This window comes from Centruroides sculpturatus, unplaced genomic scaffold, assembly GCF_000671375.1.
Source record: "Centruroides sculpturatus isolate CEXI.00-Female unplaced genomic scaffold, Cexi_2.0 scaffold916, whole genome shotgun sequence".
Classification (NCBI taxonomy): domain Eukaryota; kingdom Metazoa; phylum Arthropoda; class Arachnida; order Scorpiones; family Buthidae; genus Centruroides; species Centruroides sculpturatus.
In genome coordinates, this window is record NW_019385142.1 from 48,152 (window position 1) to 64,362 (window position 16,211).

The 16,211-nt window shown below is 33.4% G+C and overlaps 1 protein-coding gene across 3 annotated transcripts in view; it reads left to right on the forward strand.

The window, feature by feature from the left end:
* Positions 1–16,211, forward strand: part of LOC111635349 (rab effector Noc2-like) — a 75,825-nt gene that overhangs the window by 30,975 nt on the left and 28,639 nt on the right. For all 3 annotated transcript variants that reach the window (XM_023380289.1, XM_023380288.1, XM_023380290.1), the window contains exon 7: positions 12,302–12,394. In XM_023380289.1, the coding sequence (XP_023236057.1) occupies positions 12,302–12,394 (93 nt within the window). The remainder of the gene's footprint in view (positions 1–12,301; positions 12,395–16,211) is intronic.

The window sequence follows — 16,211 nt, forward strand, 5'->3', positions numbered from 1 at the left end:
TATATGCATTTGTGAACTGTTATTTACGATATTTGTAATAATTTTTGTTTAATCACTTTATTTTAACTTTTTTTGCTAATTATGTATTCGCTCGAACTTTGTTAAAACCTTAACTGTATCCCGAACAACAACCGAAATCGTAGGAGGAAATTTGCCTATTTTTCCGATCTAGGAATCCCCCTTTTCCAAATTTTAATATCGACTGAAAATAATTTAAAAAGACAAATTACAATAAAACGGTTTATTATCCAACTATCAGAAATTTCACAACACGCCAAAGAAGAGAGGAAGAAGCAATTAAATAATTAAAATTATAAAGGATTTTAAAAATATATATAAAAATGGGGAATATCACATTCTCCCCCCTTTTGTTTTCGGCGTCGAGTGTCGCGATGAGGCTCGGACCTCTACAATGTTTACATATTAAATGAAGAACTTAGTCAAAGCAATCAATGAATAATGATTGAGAAGTATCCCAAAGCAAAGATGAGTCACGTCAACGCGATGATGATTCTACGAAGGTTCGATGTCATTACCAAATAAGAAAACACTATCTTAGCTACGATGACAACACTGCCAATAAATCATCACCCGATGACGACACTGCCAATAAATCATCATCCGATGACGACACTGCCAATAATTCATCATTCAATGACGAATTATGATGAATTATTAAACACTTCTCATGCCAGAAGTGTTTAAAAAGAGAGCTCCAACCAGAGAAAGGAGCAGGAAAAAAAGTGGAGAAAAGAGAGAAAGTTACAGAGAGCGAGAGAGAGAGAAAACGGACGATCACCAGAGCGAAAGACAGAACGGACGAGCGCCAGAGCGAGAAAGAGAACGGACGAGCACCAGAGAGAGAGAGAGAACCGACGAGCACCAGAGCAAGAGTAGTTCAAGAGAAGACAAATAGTGAGTTGAATCAATTTCAATTCTCATAATCTTTCGAATACTGATTTTCCCATTTTTCTCAGCGAATTTGCGAGCATCGTCGACAGTTATGCCCCCTAAACGTCAATCGATTGGTCAATCTACATCTCAAGCACGAAAGAAAAAGGCTTTACGAGCTTCAGAAACAGACGAGGAACGGAAAGAAAGATTAGAAGCCGATCGAGTACGTATTGCTCAAGCCCGTTCTTCTCAAACGAACGAGCAACGAGAATCAAGACTGAAAACCAATCGAGAACGCACTGCTCAAGCACGCTTGAATGAAACAATTGACCAACGGGGAGTAAGACTGGGAACCAATCGAGAACGCAATGTTCGATCCAGACGGACACTGCATGCTGATTTGAATCTTGCTGCGTTCCATTACGATGCTGATTATGATTACAGTCTTCATCGAAGTGTCGTTATTGAAAAAATGGACAAGTTATGCAAATTTTGCCGTGCATTGAAATTCAAGAATGAAACACCAGGAATGTGCTGCGCAGGTAGAAAAGTGAAATTGCCAGAATTGCATTTACCACCCGAACCATTATCAACGTTGGTATCAGGTGNCATCAAAGTGTCGTTATTGAAAAAATGGACAAGTTATGCAAATTTTGCCGTGCATTGAAATTCAAGAATGAAACACCAGGAATGTGCTGCGCAGGTGGAAAAGTGAAATTGCCAGAATTACATTTACCACCCGAACCATTATCAACGTTGGTATCAGGTGACACAAGTCAGTCGAAACATTTCTTGGCAAACATATGCAAGTACAATTCATGTTTCCAAATGACATCGTTCGGTGCAACAGAAATCATACGTGATAATTATATGCCAACGTTCAAAGTGCAAGGGCAAATTTATCATCGTACTGGATCACTTCTACCACTGCCGGATGCAGATCACAAATTTCTCCAAATTTATTTCATGGGAGCCAGTGATGAACAAGTTGATCAACGTTGTCGATTCAATACCGGCACTAATCGAGAAATTGTTGCTGCATTACAAAATTTATTCGATCAACATAACGAATTAGTTCGACTGTTCAGGACGGCCCTCGAGCGAATGCCAGCTGATGATTATGTACTTGTCATTAGAGCTGACAAAACACCAGCTGGCCAACATGAAAGACAATACAACACACCAACAATTAATGAAGTGGCGATCGTCATAGTTGGCGAAGAATTTAACTCGCGTGATATAGTTCTTCATCGCAGAGATGGTAATGTTCAGCGAGTCTCCGAAACTCATCGCTCATACGATGCATTGCAATATCCAATTTTATTCTGGCAAGGAGAAGATGGATATCATTTCAACATCAAAATGAGAAATCCACAAACAGATGAGGACACCAATAAGAAAGTCAGTGCCATGAATTACTATTCATATCGATTGATGATTCGTGAGAACACAGACAACCACATTTTGAAATGTCGGAAATTATTCCATCAATACATTGTCGATATGTATGCAAAAATCGAGACCGAACGACTTCTTTTCATTCGATTGAATCAAACCAAGCTGTGCTCTGAAGAATATATTCATTTACGCGATGCAATTGCTACTGATGGCAATCCCAATGAACTAGGGAAAATGGTCATATTGCCTGCTACATTCACAAGAAGCCCACGGCACATGCATGAATACGCACAAGATGCAATGACTTATGTTCGCGCATACGGCCGTCCGGATTTATTCATAACATTTACATGCAATCCTACGTGGGAAGAAATAGTCTTCGGATCGCCATGACATCATTGCACGTGTGTTCAAACAAAAATTGAAATCTATGATGGATTTCATTGTCAAACATCATGTTTTTGGGGAGACACGCTGTTGGATGTATTCCATTGAATGGCAGAAACAAGGATTACCACATGCACATATTTTGATTTGGTTGATCGACAAAATTACACCAGACAAAATTGATGAAGTCATCTCAGCAGAAATACCAGATGTCGACATTGATCCAGGCTTATTCGAAGTTGTTACCAACAACCTGATTCATGGTCCATGCGGCGCGATCAACAACAATTCTCGGTGCATGAAGGATGGAAAATGCACGAAACGCTATCCACGACACTTACACGCCGAAACTATCACTGGAAATGATGGATATCCACAATATCGTCGACGATCAACTGAAGATGGTGGCAAATTCATCACTTTAAAAGTATGCAACAATGACATTGAAGTCGATAATCATTGGGTTGTGCCGTATTCACCATTACTCTCAAAGACGTTCAAAGCACACATCAATGTCGAGTATTGTAATTCAGTGAAATCGATCAAATACATTTGCAAATATGTCAACAAAGGAAGCGATATGGCAGTTTTTGGAGTGGGAAATGCATCTGCACCAATCAATGAAATCGATCGATATGAATTGGGACGCTACATTAGTACCAATGAAGCAGTTTGGCGTATTTTCTCATTTCCAATTCATGAACGTCATCCAACAGTTGTTCATTTGGCAGTACATCTTGAAAATGGGCAGCGCGTGTATTTTACAACGGAAAACGTACATGCAAGAGCATTATCGCCACCGAAAACAATGTTAACTGCGTTCTTCTCATTGTGCACAGATGATTTGTTCGCAAAAACGCTACTTTACTCAGAAGTGCCAAAATACTACACATGGAATGCATCAGCAAAAAAGTTTCAACGTCGTAAACAGGGGAAACCAGTTGAAAGACATCCGAATTTATATTCATCCGACGTGTTAGGCCGTCTTTATACGGTTCATCCAAACAATCAAGAATGTTTTTACTTGCGATTACTGTTACTTAACGTACGTGGACCGAAATCCTTCCAAGAACTGAGAAGAGTGAATGGTGAAGTATGTGCGACCTATCGAGAAGCTTGCCAAGAATTAAATCTTCTTGAAAACGATGCACAGTGGGACACAACACTCGCTGATGCATCGAATACTGCTCAACCACAGCAAATACGCACGTTATTTGCGATAATATTGACGTGTTTCCCATCCAATCCGAAAGATCTTTGGGAAAAATACAAAGATTACATGAGTGAAGACATCCTACGTCGTTTGCAAGCAACGAATCAGAATCCAGACATGCAATTCACACCACACGTGTATAATGAGGCGTTGGTTTCGATCGAGGATATATGTTTGACAATCGTTAACAAAGGATTGGGGCAGTTGGGAATGTGTGCACCGAATCGATCTGCAAATGACGCATATGATCGTGATTTGCAACGTGAAACACACTTCGATGTCGATGATTTGGGTATATTTCTTGAAACGAATCTTCCGAAATTGGTTTCAGAACAACGCATTGTATATCACACAATAAAGCAAGCAATTACAAATTAAACGGGCGGATTGTCCTTCATAGATGCGTCCGGAGGTACAGGCAAAACTTTTCTCGTTTCACTAATTTTGGCAACTGTTCGATCACGGAATAAAATTGCACTGGCAATTGTATCATCTGGAATTGCGGCAACACTTTTGGATGGTGGTCGAACATTCAGCACTGAAATTGCCATTAAATTTGCAAACCACTGAGACGCCAACATGCAATATCACCAAAAATTCCGGAATGGGCAAAGTTCTCCAAACATGTAAACTTATCATATGGGACAAATGCACAATGGCTCACAAAAAAGCATTGGAAGCGCTTGATCGTACACTGAAAGATTTGAGGGGAAATGGACAGCCCTTCGGTGGAGCACTCATTTTATTGTCTGGTGATTTTCGACAAACTCTGCCAGTTATACCACGTTCAACACCCGCTGATGAACTTAATGCATGTCTGAAATCATCAGTTCTATGGCGACAAGTAAAGAAATTGACTTTGAAAACCAATATGCGTATTGAATTACAAAATGATGTATCCACTGAACGTTTTGCAAAACAATTGCTGGATATTGGGAATGGGAAGATGGAAATAGACAGGTCTACACAATGTATCACATTGCCAACAAATTTTTGTAAGATGACATCAACCAAAGGTGAATTGATTCAAAAGGTTTTCCCAAATATCGCGTGGAATTACAAAAATCATCAGTGGCTCAGTGCACGTGCTATATTAGCAGCTAAGAACAAAGATGTCAATGATATCAATTTCAGCATTCAAAACAGAATACCAGGCGAAGCGACAACGTATAAGTCCATCGATATTGTTATGAATCAAGACGAAGTTGTCAATTATCCAACGGAATTCTTGAATTCACTAGATTTGCCAGGAATGCCACCACACATTTTAAGATTGAAAACTGGCGTGCCTATCATTCTTCTCCGTAACATCAATCCACCACGACTTTGCAACGGTACAAGACTTTCGGTGAAAAAGATGATGAACAATGTCATCGAAGCTACAATTTTGAATGGGAAATTCAAGGGGGGAGATGTACTGTTGCCACGTGTTCCAATGATCCCAACAGATATGCCATTCGAATTCAAACGTTTGCAGTTTCCGGTGCGAATCGCTTTTGCAATGACCATCAACAAAGCACAAGGACAATCGCTGCAAGTGTGTGGGCTAGATTTGGAGAATCCGTGCTTCTCACATGGACAACTGTTGTGGCCAGCTCACGCGTTGGAAAACCTTCTGATTTATTCGTATACGCACCAGACGGAAAAACAAAAAATATCGTGTATCCACAAGCACTCCAATAAATAAATACAATTGAAACGACACTTTGAAATGTTTTTTCCGATGAAAATTAATAATAATAAGTTTCAATAAAAATGATAAAATGTAAATTGAACTTTATCACAACGAGTTTGCTTAAATTTCCTTTCTTCTGAGATCGCAGCAATGCGCGACGGGTAAGCTAGTTAGTTATGAAAATACGTTTCTGTCCTCTTTTTTGATAAAGATCTGCAAGTATCTAAATCCAGTTTATATATATAATTGATGAATATATACTTAATGTATATACTGTACTTATGCAATCTACAATAGATCATACGGCCTTAGGAGTTACTTTTGAAACTCAATGTGGCCTTCCAATTAAAAAGATTCATCATCTCTATTCTAAGGAATAATATACAGGACGGGGTACAGACCCGTTACGTTATTTTATTAATTACATGTACCGGTATAACGTAAAAAGCGGTAACATAAACAGTAAGATTCGCTATGCAACACTCAAAAACGAAAGTGAATCCTTCTGTCACCGGAAAGTCGAGGGTCTATATTACATAATGTTTTTTTAAACACTCCCCTCTTGTAACGCACTCTTGTAACGATTACCTGCATACAAACCAGTTCATATCTGCGTTACTTAAATTATGAACAGCCCCATTAAATCATTTTTATCTGTTATTAAAGAACTAAAAGATGTCATCTTGTGGCTTGCGCACTGTTTATGTCAATGTAAACAAGGCCACCAAAAAGGAAAGACAAAATATTGCCGTATGAAAATACAACATATTAAAAAAATAATATAATTATTATTTATTTCGTGATATACAGGAAAGTTTTTTACAATCCATTTTACTTTTATTTTAGAAAAGTTCTTTACAAAGCCATCCACATGGCCATCTTTAAACTCAAATAACAATGTGTAAACAATGAAGTAGGAAGTGAAGAAAAACAGCTACCGCATTTCGACGTTGTACTGTTTCTTCTTTAATACCAAAAAGAGAGAAAAAAAAGAGCCACTTTCACACCTTATCCCATTTTATTTCAGACTTTAGTGTGCTTTGAAATTAGACGTAACTCACTCTGTAAAAAGCTTTTAATGTGTTCTTTGCTAGAAAATTAATTATCCAGATAATATCTCGTATAAAATACAAATACAAGCGATACTTTACGACTCAATTATATCAATATTATTATCATTAATTTATTTATTTTAAATACTGCTTTAATAAAAAATAACAAACAAAAAAAAATCGGAATTTCTCGNAAGTTTTAATAAAAATTATAAAATGTAAATTGAATTTTGTCATAACGAGTTTGCTTAAATTTCTTTTCTTCTGAGATCGCAGCAATGCGCGATGGGTAAGCTAGTTTATCATAAAAATATTGTTTTTTTTTTCCACAGAAAAAAAACCAAATTACTTTCCAAACAACCCAATATTTATATAAAATACCTTTGTGGCTCGCTGAATATATGTAAATTTCTAATTTGGCCCATTAGGAAAAAAGGTTGAACAACCTGTCCTATCTCTTTCAAGGATATCTTTCAGATCTCCATTTTATCAAAGAGATCCATCCTCTCCTTATTTCTGTGTGTTGAATACTATTCTATTGCAGACAAATGCCATCCTCTTCCATGTATCACTCACATTTGCAGATGTAGTTGATTATAACAAAATAAACATGTAGCTCTGTTGTAGATTAGTGTCATATTTTCATATTTTATCTTTTGATTTCATTCTAAATATTGTTAAACAGTCAAATCTTATCAAATTAGTTTCAAAATTTAGTTTTAGCATTAATAAATTATTCAGAACTACAGATAGGCCTCCTACAACGTGGTACCTTTACAACGCGTTTTTGCTCCAACGCGGTTGGAAAAATGCGGAAATTTTCTTACAACGCAGTTTACGGTATTTAGAAACGAATTATCTTTCACATAACAGAAAAATCGCAACGGATTGCGTAATATGCTACAGAGCTAAATGTCCTCGAAAACAGCTGTTTGTCGACGTTGGCGTGTTATTCCCATGAAAGTTTCATTGGAAGACTGGTATCTAGACAGATGTGCATCAGTTACCATAAATACTCAAATATATCATTGAATTTTTGATAATTTATACTCTTTCAATAGGTGGGGACCGTAAAAATGGTCCAAAATACAGTATAAACTTTTATTGGGTGTATATTTTTAACAACATAGTGAAGGGAAGTTATTTTTTGCGATTTTTACTGTCCACAAAACTGCTTGAAAAAATTTTAGCCATAACAATGTCGAATGAAAAGAAAGGACCGTCGTTAGAAAGGAAATTTATTAATATATCTCTTCAAACAAAGATAGAAATTTTGGATCGAATTAAAAATCAAGAGCGGATAGCTGATAGTGATAGGCATTTTAAATGAGTGAACTATTCGGTCGATTAAGCAATAGGAAGAAAATATTAGGAATTCAGTCGCAACCGGATCATCTATTCTTGCGAAAAATGTTGCTCGTCCGAGAGCACCTATAATGAAAAAAAAAATGGAACAAGCGCTAATATTATGGGTAGAAGATATGAACAAGAAACGGTTGCCTTTAAATAAAAATGCAGTTAAACACAAAGCCTTAAAAATATTTGATTATTTAAAACAAATCGGACAGTCGTCGGCTGATGAAATAAGGTTTAAATTCATGGCTAGCAATGGCTGGTTTGAAAAATTCAGAAAACGCCATTCAAACGTCAAGTTTTTCTCTTTTTAGAACCGAATCCCAGTTTTTGTATTAAGTTGGTGTCTCCTATAACGCAATTTCCCACAACGTGGTATTTTCACGGAACGTATCTACCACGTTGTATGAGGCCTACCTGTATATTCTTCACTTCTTTTTTGATTAATTAGATGCTGCCAAACACTTTTTTGTCTTCCTGTCACAGTTGCATGTAAGAATTGCACACACTTCATCATTGGAAAACATTATGGTTTTATAAGGTACAGTACAATGTTGAAATTACAACAACTGTTCACCATGCATGCATGAAAAAGAATGTAGCAAGATCTTTTGCAGAAAGGTGCTTTGCTTGATCAGTGTGCACATGCCATCATACAAGATGAATTTGCTTGAAGTTAAAATATTTTGTGTAATTATGTATTGAGTTATTCAACATATACTATATGTTTTACTTTTAGAAAAACATTTTATATAAAGATATTTTTGCTGNCTTTTCAAAATATTGGATCAAGGATTTTTACTATTATCGGAATTATTGTTGGTATAATAATAATAATTTGTATCATTTATTTCATCATTACTTGTATTTATTGTGGGAGTAGTTTAAGATCCTGTGGTACATTAATAATGAGGAGATCTTCCGCAAACGATTATACAGCGTGGAGACAATTTTCAACTAGCAATAAAAGATCTATTTTAGATCGTTTGAGAAGTTTATTTCGAATAAAAAGAAGTAATCAATGTCAACGTGTTTAACACGTTGAACATTAAACGAAATGCTTACTGTGTAGTATTAAACTACATATTAAATTGTCCATATTAAACTATGGAAATATTTAGGCTATGTATAAAATAGGTTATTTTGTATATATTTAATAATTTTAAAAGGAAATAAATAATGTTTCCAAAATATAATTTATTTGTAAAACCAGAAATTTACATCTTAATTTATGCCAGAAATCTTGCATTAGAAATCCAAATGTAATGTAAATTTCTGTGTTCAAATACGGAAAGACGTGTTTTATTTAAAACAAAATTCCTATTTATTTATTGAGCCATTATTTAATTTAAATGGATATCGATGTGTGTATATATATCGACTTATTTATTCACTTCGAATAAATGTAATTGTTATTACAATATGTGTTAACATTTTATTTTATCTTATAATTATGAATACACTAGATTCCTGCTAATCCGGCCAGATTAGTAAGGATGTCGGATTACTAAGAGTGTGTAGTACTAAAGACAATGAATGACGTGATATGTCGCCCTTAGACTATTGATTTTTTTCGGAAGCAGGCGGGTAAGTAATACAGTGTGCGCTTACAATACTATACACATAAATTACACCCGAGTAAACAGGAATGGAGGATGTGGCATGACTAACATTTTCATGGAAATGGAAGCGAACAGATCACATTGGGATATATGTCGGATAGTTAGGAGAAAGAATTATTAAGGGCCGAATTAGCAAGAGTACACTGTATATAATCTTGCTAATCATATTCGATCTTATTCAAGTATTTAATTAAACTGAAACACATGTTAATCAGCAGCATTTATTAAATATTANTGTACTATATGTTTTACTTTTAGAAAAACATTTTATATAAAGATATTTTTGCTGCATCAATGTGCATCTAGCCTAAGTATGAAGGAGAGTATTGCATAGAGATCTTCCAGCACAGGTACCATCAGAATGGCATGTGGTATAGAGTTGACAGACTTCCAGTGGGAGATGATGATGAAATGTCACCTGATCAAGCAATTAGTGTGGGCCATTGCACTGCTTTTGGATCTATCAAAGTCCACTGCAATCACATCAAATTAAATAACGCAATACAGCACAAAATAATTCCATGTGTTTTGGAAATTTCTATTGAATATGTGTGTGTTAAAACAAAAATTAAGTTGAAAATTTGTAATGGTAAGAAACTACAGTTTTACCCTTCTTTGTTTTGTTTTCTGAAGAATGAACCCATCTTTCCATATATTCCAAAGTGTCCATGTAACTCACATTTGTATGAGATATTCATTTATTTTCTTTTTTTTATAATAAAAATTGTTTGTACTCAGTTAATCTGCTGTCGTACCGTTCTCTGCAAAAACCACAACCAATCTGAACTTTACCTCATCTGTAACTGCTTAAGTTAAAACTTGGATTGTAAAGTCTTACAATATACAATGATTGATATGGGTACGACAGATTGAGGTTTCACGATTTCACTGTATACAGTAATGTATACAGTGAAATCGTGATCTGTCGTTCCTATATCAACCATTTTTATGTATTTATCAGTTGTTTTTTCCAGTTCCAAATAAGGACCCGTATATATAATGTTAATTTTTTTCCGTGTTTTTGTTCCCACGTAGTTCGTTTTCCCTGAATATTTGTTCTGTATTTTAACTAGAAGAAAAATATTAATTCAATTTATTAAAACCAATGGGATCGGTATAAATATTAACACACTAAAAATAAAAATTTTTTGTGTGTTAAGAAAAATATTATCTCTCATCAATTGTTCTACCTACAATAGAGGGTGCTAAATTGAGACACTGATTATTGAGTACTAATAATAAAAGCTTTCAATATTTAAATGTTAAAAACAAGTTAAAAACTAAACCAATTCCCCAAATATCTCCTCTTAATTAATATACTGTACTTATCTAATAGGGTAATAAAATACAATATTATACTATAATATTGTAATCACGCTGAAAGACAGATTATCTTTTTGTGGATAATTTTTGTGATTACTTACATACTAATTAAGTGTATTTTATTTTATTGTACATATTGGGTGCTTTTTTTGGTAAAACCACTTAAAGTTGCTTTGCTAAAAGACAGTTAAGCAATTTCTGCTTTAAGTTATCTGCTGCAGCACTAGTGCAGTCAGGTTCCAAGCACTGAAAACAGACATTAAGATGGCTGCCATCGTAAATTATATGCATATTATGTACTGAAAATGAAGATTGTGACATACAATATTCATTTTCAGTACATAATATGCATATAATTCATGTATTTGAATTTGTTATCCGAAAAATTAGAAATGCATTTTTTCGCATAATCTTTTATACCAATATAGATGTCTTCAGATTTATTAGTAATGGTGAATGCACGTTATACTGTACTGTTGTTGTTTGCCATATAAGTAATGCATTCTTACAGAGTGTCGAATTTTTGTGATTGGCTGCCTCTGAAATATTAATACTTTAGGTATTCTTACCAAAAGAAAACAGAACAAATTATTCTTAACAATTTTTTAAAATGTAGAATAAACACACATTCATACATAAGTGCCATATTGTTTAGTATTACAGAGAACCATCTTGTAGGTGTATCACTGAAAAATTCACGTTTGATATGAAATAAACAATAACAACATCATAAATTTCTTGTCAATTGATTTCCTGTGTCAGTTGTTTTTTCTCCAAGTCCTGCCAAAAATGATAGATCAAAGTTTTACTGTATTTTACATTCTAAGTCATTTTTTCTTATTTTGAGTTTATTTCAATAAATATAGCAAATATTATATTTAAATTGACATTTGGTAAAAAAAGTATGTTCACAATTTGAAGCAGCAACCATTTTCTTATTTCAGTCCGCCTAAGATATAAAATCTAATATAATTAAGTCAGAATACTTAGACCTGTGCACTTCAGGCTTTTGTAAGTTTTACTGTATTAAAACTTCAATTTTTAAAAAATTTCAGTTTTGATTTCTGGATAATAGTCATTACTTTTTAATATTTATTTTTTATTTATGAATATTTTAAGTTTAAAATCTTCTGAAACTGTGTTGTCTTATTTCTTTGATTCACTAACACAAAGTGTGTTTCTATTTCAACACTTGGTGATATTCCATCTTTATTCAGTTGATCAACTGAATAAAGATGGAATATCACCAAGTGTTGAAATAGAAACACACTTTGTGTTAGTGAATCAAAGAAATATTTTAAGTTTAATTATTTTAAAATTATTAATCTCTTCTGTAATTAATACATAAAATTAATTTATTAAATATCAACATATGTTTATTTAGGAGCATATAAAGAATCTACAGATAGCTCTGATGATGATGTGAAAATGGCAAGCTGTACTCAACCTGTACTTTCTCCTCAAGATAATGATTCTGGTAAAATCATAATAAAAATGTTTTTGACTTTAGAAATTTGAACAAAAATACAGTTGTTAAAAATTTTTGGGAACCTGGCCTAAAATGACACATCGGTTAAAATGGTACATTGACTGTGTCGTTGAACTTGGTTATAATGAGCACTAGGAGACTAGCAAGATTTTTTTCATTATAACCATTACTCATTTGTGAAGAGCAATGATATAACTAGGGTGAGAATGGGCAACTGCTGTTGACACCAACATGTAGGAGATGCCCCGCAGACAGGAATATTTGTAACTGTGCCATTAGTGGAATTTATTTACTATACGTTTTAATTTTCAATAAGTTGATTCATGGCTTAGATTCAAGAAACAAAAATTATGTAATCAAATTATAGTGTACTTTTATTAAAATGGTTATATAAACTACAATATTCTTAATATTAAACAATTTATTTTTTCATATTTAAACATAATACTAATCAATAATTTGCCTGATTTTGGTTAGTAGTGGTGTTTAGATAAATTAAGAATGCAAGTCTGGAAGGTAGTCAGCAAAGAGAGGGACAATGTTTAAAAAGTAAGTAATAAATAGGCTTGTAATCCAAACAGGCCATAAAACTAAGTACTTACAGTTTTATTTTTTCCAAGAATTTGGTATGGCATTTCTTACTACTTAAACAGTTATGAATGTTTAAATGTTTGCAGAGCTATCAGAAATTTGCTTGGTATATCCTTGAAGTACACTCTTTATAACGTGAGCAAAATACACGTAAATTAAAATTATTATGGGATTTTGTTTGTTATAATCCTGAAGTCATTCTATCCATGCTAGTTATAAACTAGTTCAACTGTATTTGAAAAATGGTACAAAATACATTTGAACTTACCATTATATGATGCTTGGAAGGTAGCAACTGCAATCATTACAGAGTTTTGAAATTATGAAGAGTATTTTTTTGAAAGAAAAAGAAAATCAAGAAAATTCTACTTTGCAATATAATAATTTGTGTTTTTGTCTTTGTAGACATCATATTATGTTATATTATTAGTTATCTCATTTTACTCGTAATGAATAATAACATCAGCTGCTTGACTGAATGTTCAAGTTGCTAATATTTTATATAATGATAATGAGCACTTGTGACTTTTAGATGATTTAATAATTTAGATTATGTTGGAGTAAAATAACAAGAGGAAGTAACAGAGACAATCATGGGATGAAATACAGTAAATCTGGAGAAACAACAATAAAAACCTTTTAATGTGCACTCTTCTAATGCTTTTGATGTGCACTCTTCTAATGCTTTTTTCTAATTTAAAAGGAATCTTACAATATACAAAATGCTATGTATGGACATCTATTGACAACTATGGACCTTATAGAGCCTTATTCTTGGAATTTATAGAATACCCGTACAAGATAAAAGGCTTCAAAAAGAACTACACTACATTGGAGCCACAGGGAGGTCGTTAAAAGAAAGGGTTAAAGAGCATATAGGTAACATACAAAATGAGCAACTGGTCACCGCACAGAAGTTATAGTGGAATGGGAATGGGCAAAAATAACACAAGCTACACATGAAGTATGCTGAAGCATGACACATACACAAGACCAACCAAGCTTTATTTGATTCTCTAGACAATAAAGTTTAGAGAATCAAATAAAGGTTTGGTGGCACAGAGGGCATGGTTAATATGAATATATTAAATTAAATAAAGATGGAATACTGCCAAGTGTTGAAATAGAAACACACCTTGTGTTAGCGAATCAAATGAATATATTAGTTAGAAAAAATTCACAGATGGTAAAAGTAATAGGCATGTTTTTTGCTGGTTATGTTACTTGTGTTATTTTTATTTTATTTGTATTTTTGGATGTTATGTTATCCCTTGTATTGTAATTATCTATTCACATATTGATACCGGACATGTGCATTAGATGTAAAAGAAAATTTTTAATAATGTTTGATTTTTTGTTCTTTATAAATTGGAATTTTTTAACTTTTTTTCCCTGAAGGTCAATCAACTGACTGAAAGCATTAGAAGATTTAATAAAAAGATTGCATATTAAAAGGTTTTTATTATTGTTTGTTGATTTTTAAGTGCAGGTAGAGAAGACATGTCTTAAATGTAAGAAATGTCCTTTGTGTGCAGATAATAAATATGTAGGCCTCACTGAGAGAAAAACGACTTTATATGCAATTTATGCAAAAACTGATTCAGGTTTTATTCTAGCAAATAGGGTAAATGAAAGAGTATCTATTTTTTGAATCATCTGTTAATTAAAAACAATCTGAATTTTTCAGTTATTATTGTTGGTTTTATTTGTATTATTTGGTATAATATTACCTATCAATAAATCATTAAGCATTTTATGTAATAAAATATTGTTGTTACATTTTCCTTAGGATGTGTCATTTTAAGCCAATTTTCCCTGTATTGTATAAAAACATATAACATAAAATCATAAAACATAAAACATAAAATTAGTAGTTAAATTTTATGCTATATATGATGATTTATTTATCTACAAAAAAATGATAATTATTTTACTAAATTTGAAACTATGGTAAAACCTATCTAAAACTGATTTACAAAACAATCCACCTAAATGGAAAGTATATCTTAGAACAGAACAACTTATTACGTAAAACTACTTAATCTCTGTGAGTTCATCTCATTAATGCCAATATCCATGGGGTAACTGGCATTTTCTTTCTTAGTGTTAATTACCTGATTCTTTTTAACATTTATCATAATTTTTTTCTGTTTTTAGAAATAATGGTTTTGACTCCAGTAGTATAACAGTATTATGTGTGCTGTCCTATACATAATATTTGGATGTTATAATTTTTAGCCATCTATGCGAAGTTTGTTGTTACAGCTTGGATGTCTTTCTTATGTTCTTCTGTATCAGTGGTCCCCAAACTACTATTATTTCGGTACCTCTAAAATTTGACGTATCACTTATGATAGAAATAGGCTTGTAAAGTATTATATATATACATTTACATTATATTATATTCAGTACATAGGGAGTATACCAAATAGTTGAGACCAATCTATCTATAGCTTCTACACAGTTTGGCCTGCCAATTGAAAAGTTTGGGCATCAGTCCTCTGTACAAGTGGGTAACTGCGTAACTGCGTAACTGCTTGAGTATTTCATATGCAACATTTTATTTCTCCTCCTATATTTTTCATTAGTGTGATTTGATGTGCTTTGGTTTTTTTTAGACTGGATAATTTTTTCTCATTTCTAATTTTAAGTATAAACTCTTTATATATATATAAAGCTAGATGCAACCATACCACACAAGCATTGGGAGAAATAGTGATAGAGATGTACTAGCTTCCTGTTTATTTAAAGCTACATTATACAAATGCAACTATAGACCATCATTTCTAATACAGTCAAAAACTATGGGGTGCCATAATTCAATTACTCAAGTATTAGCATCTGTAACTTTACTTCTGAGTTGTTTGTTTTACCAATGTCATGTTATGAATGCCCTTTTAGGTCAGAGGGTGCCACTGCATGACCTTTGCCCTCTGACCTCACTTTGCTTCCATATTCCAATGAGGAGAGACAGCTTTTCACTTTATGTTAGTTAACCTTTTGGAGTCGACAGCTGTGACAATCTTGGATTTGTATTATATTTCGACACTATTGTAAATATCGCATGGCTGATTCAAATAAAGTAAATTATTCACCTGGATCAGTTTCTCAGTTAATCTTTGCTGACGAACAAAGGACGCAGAATGTCTGGTCGCGGTCAACGTGGACATCACGGACAAGGTAGGATGCAGCCCAGATGAATTCTGCCTAGCAT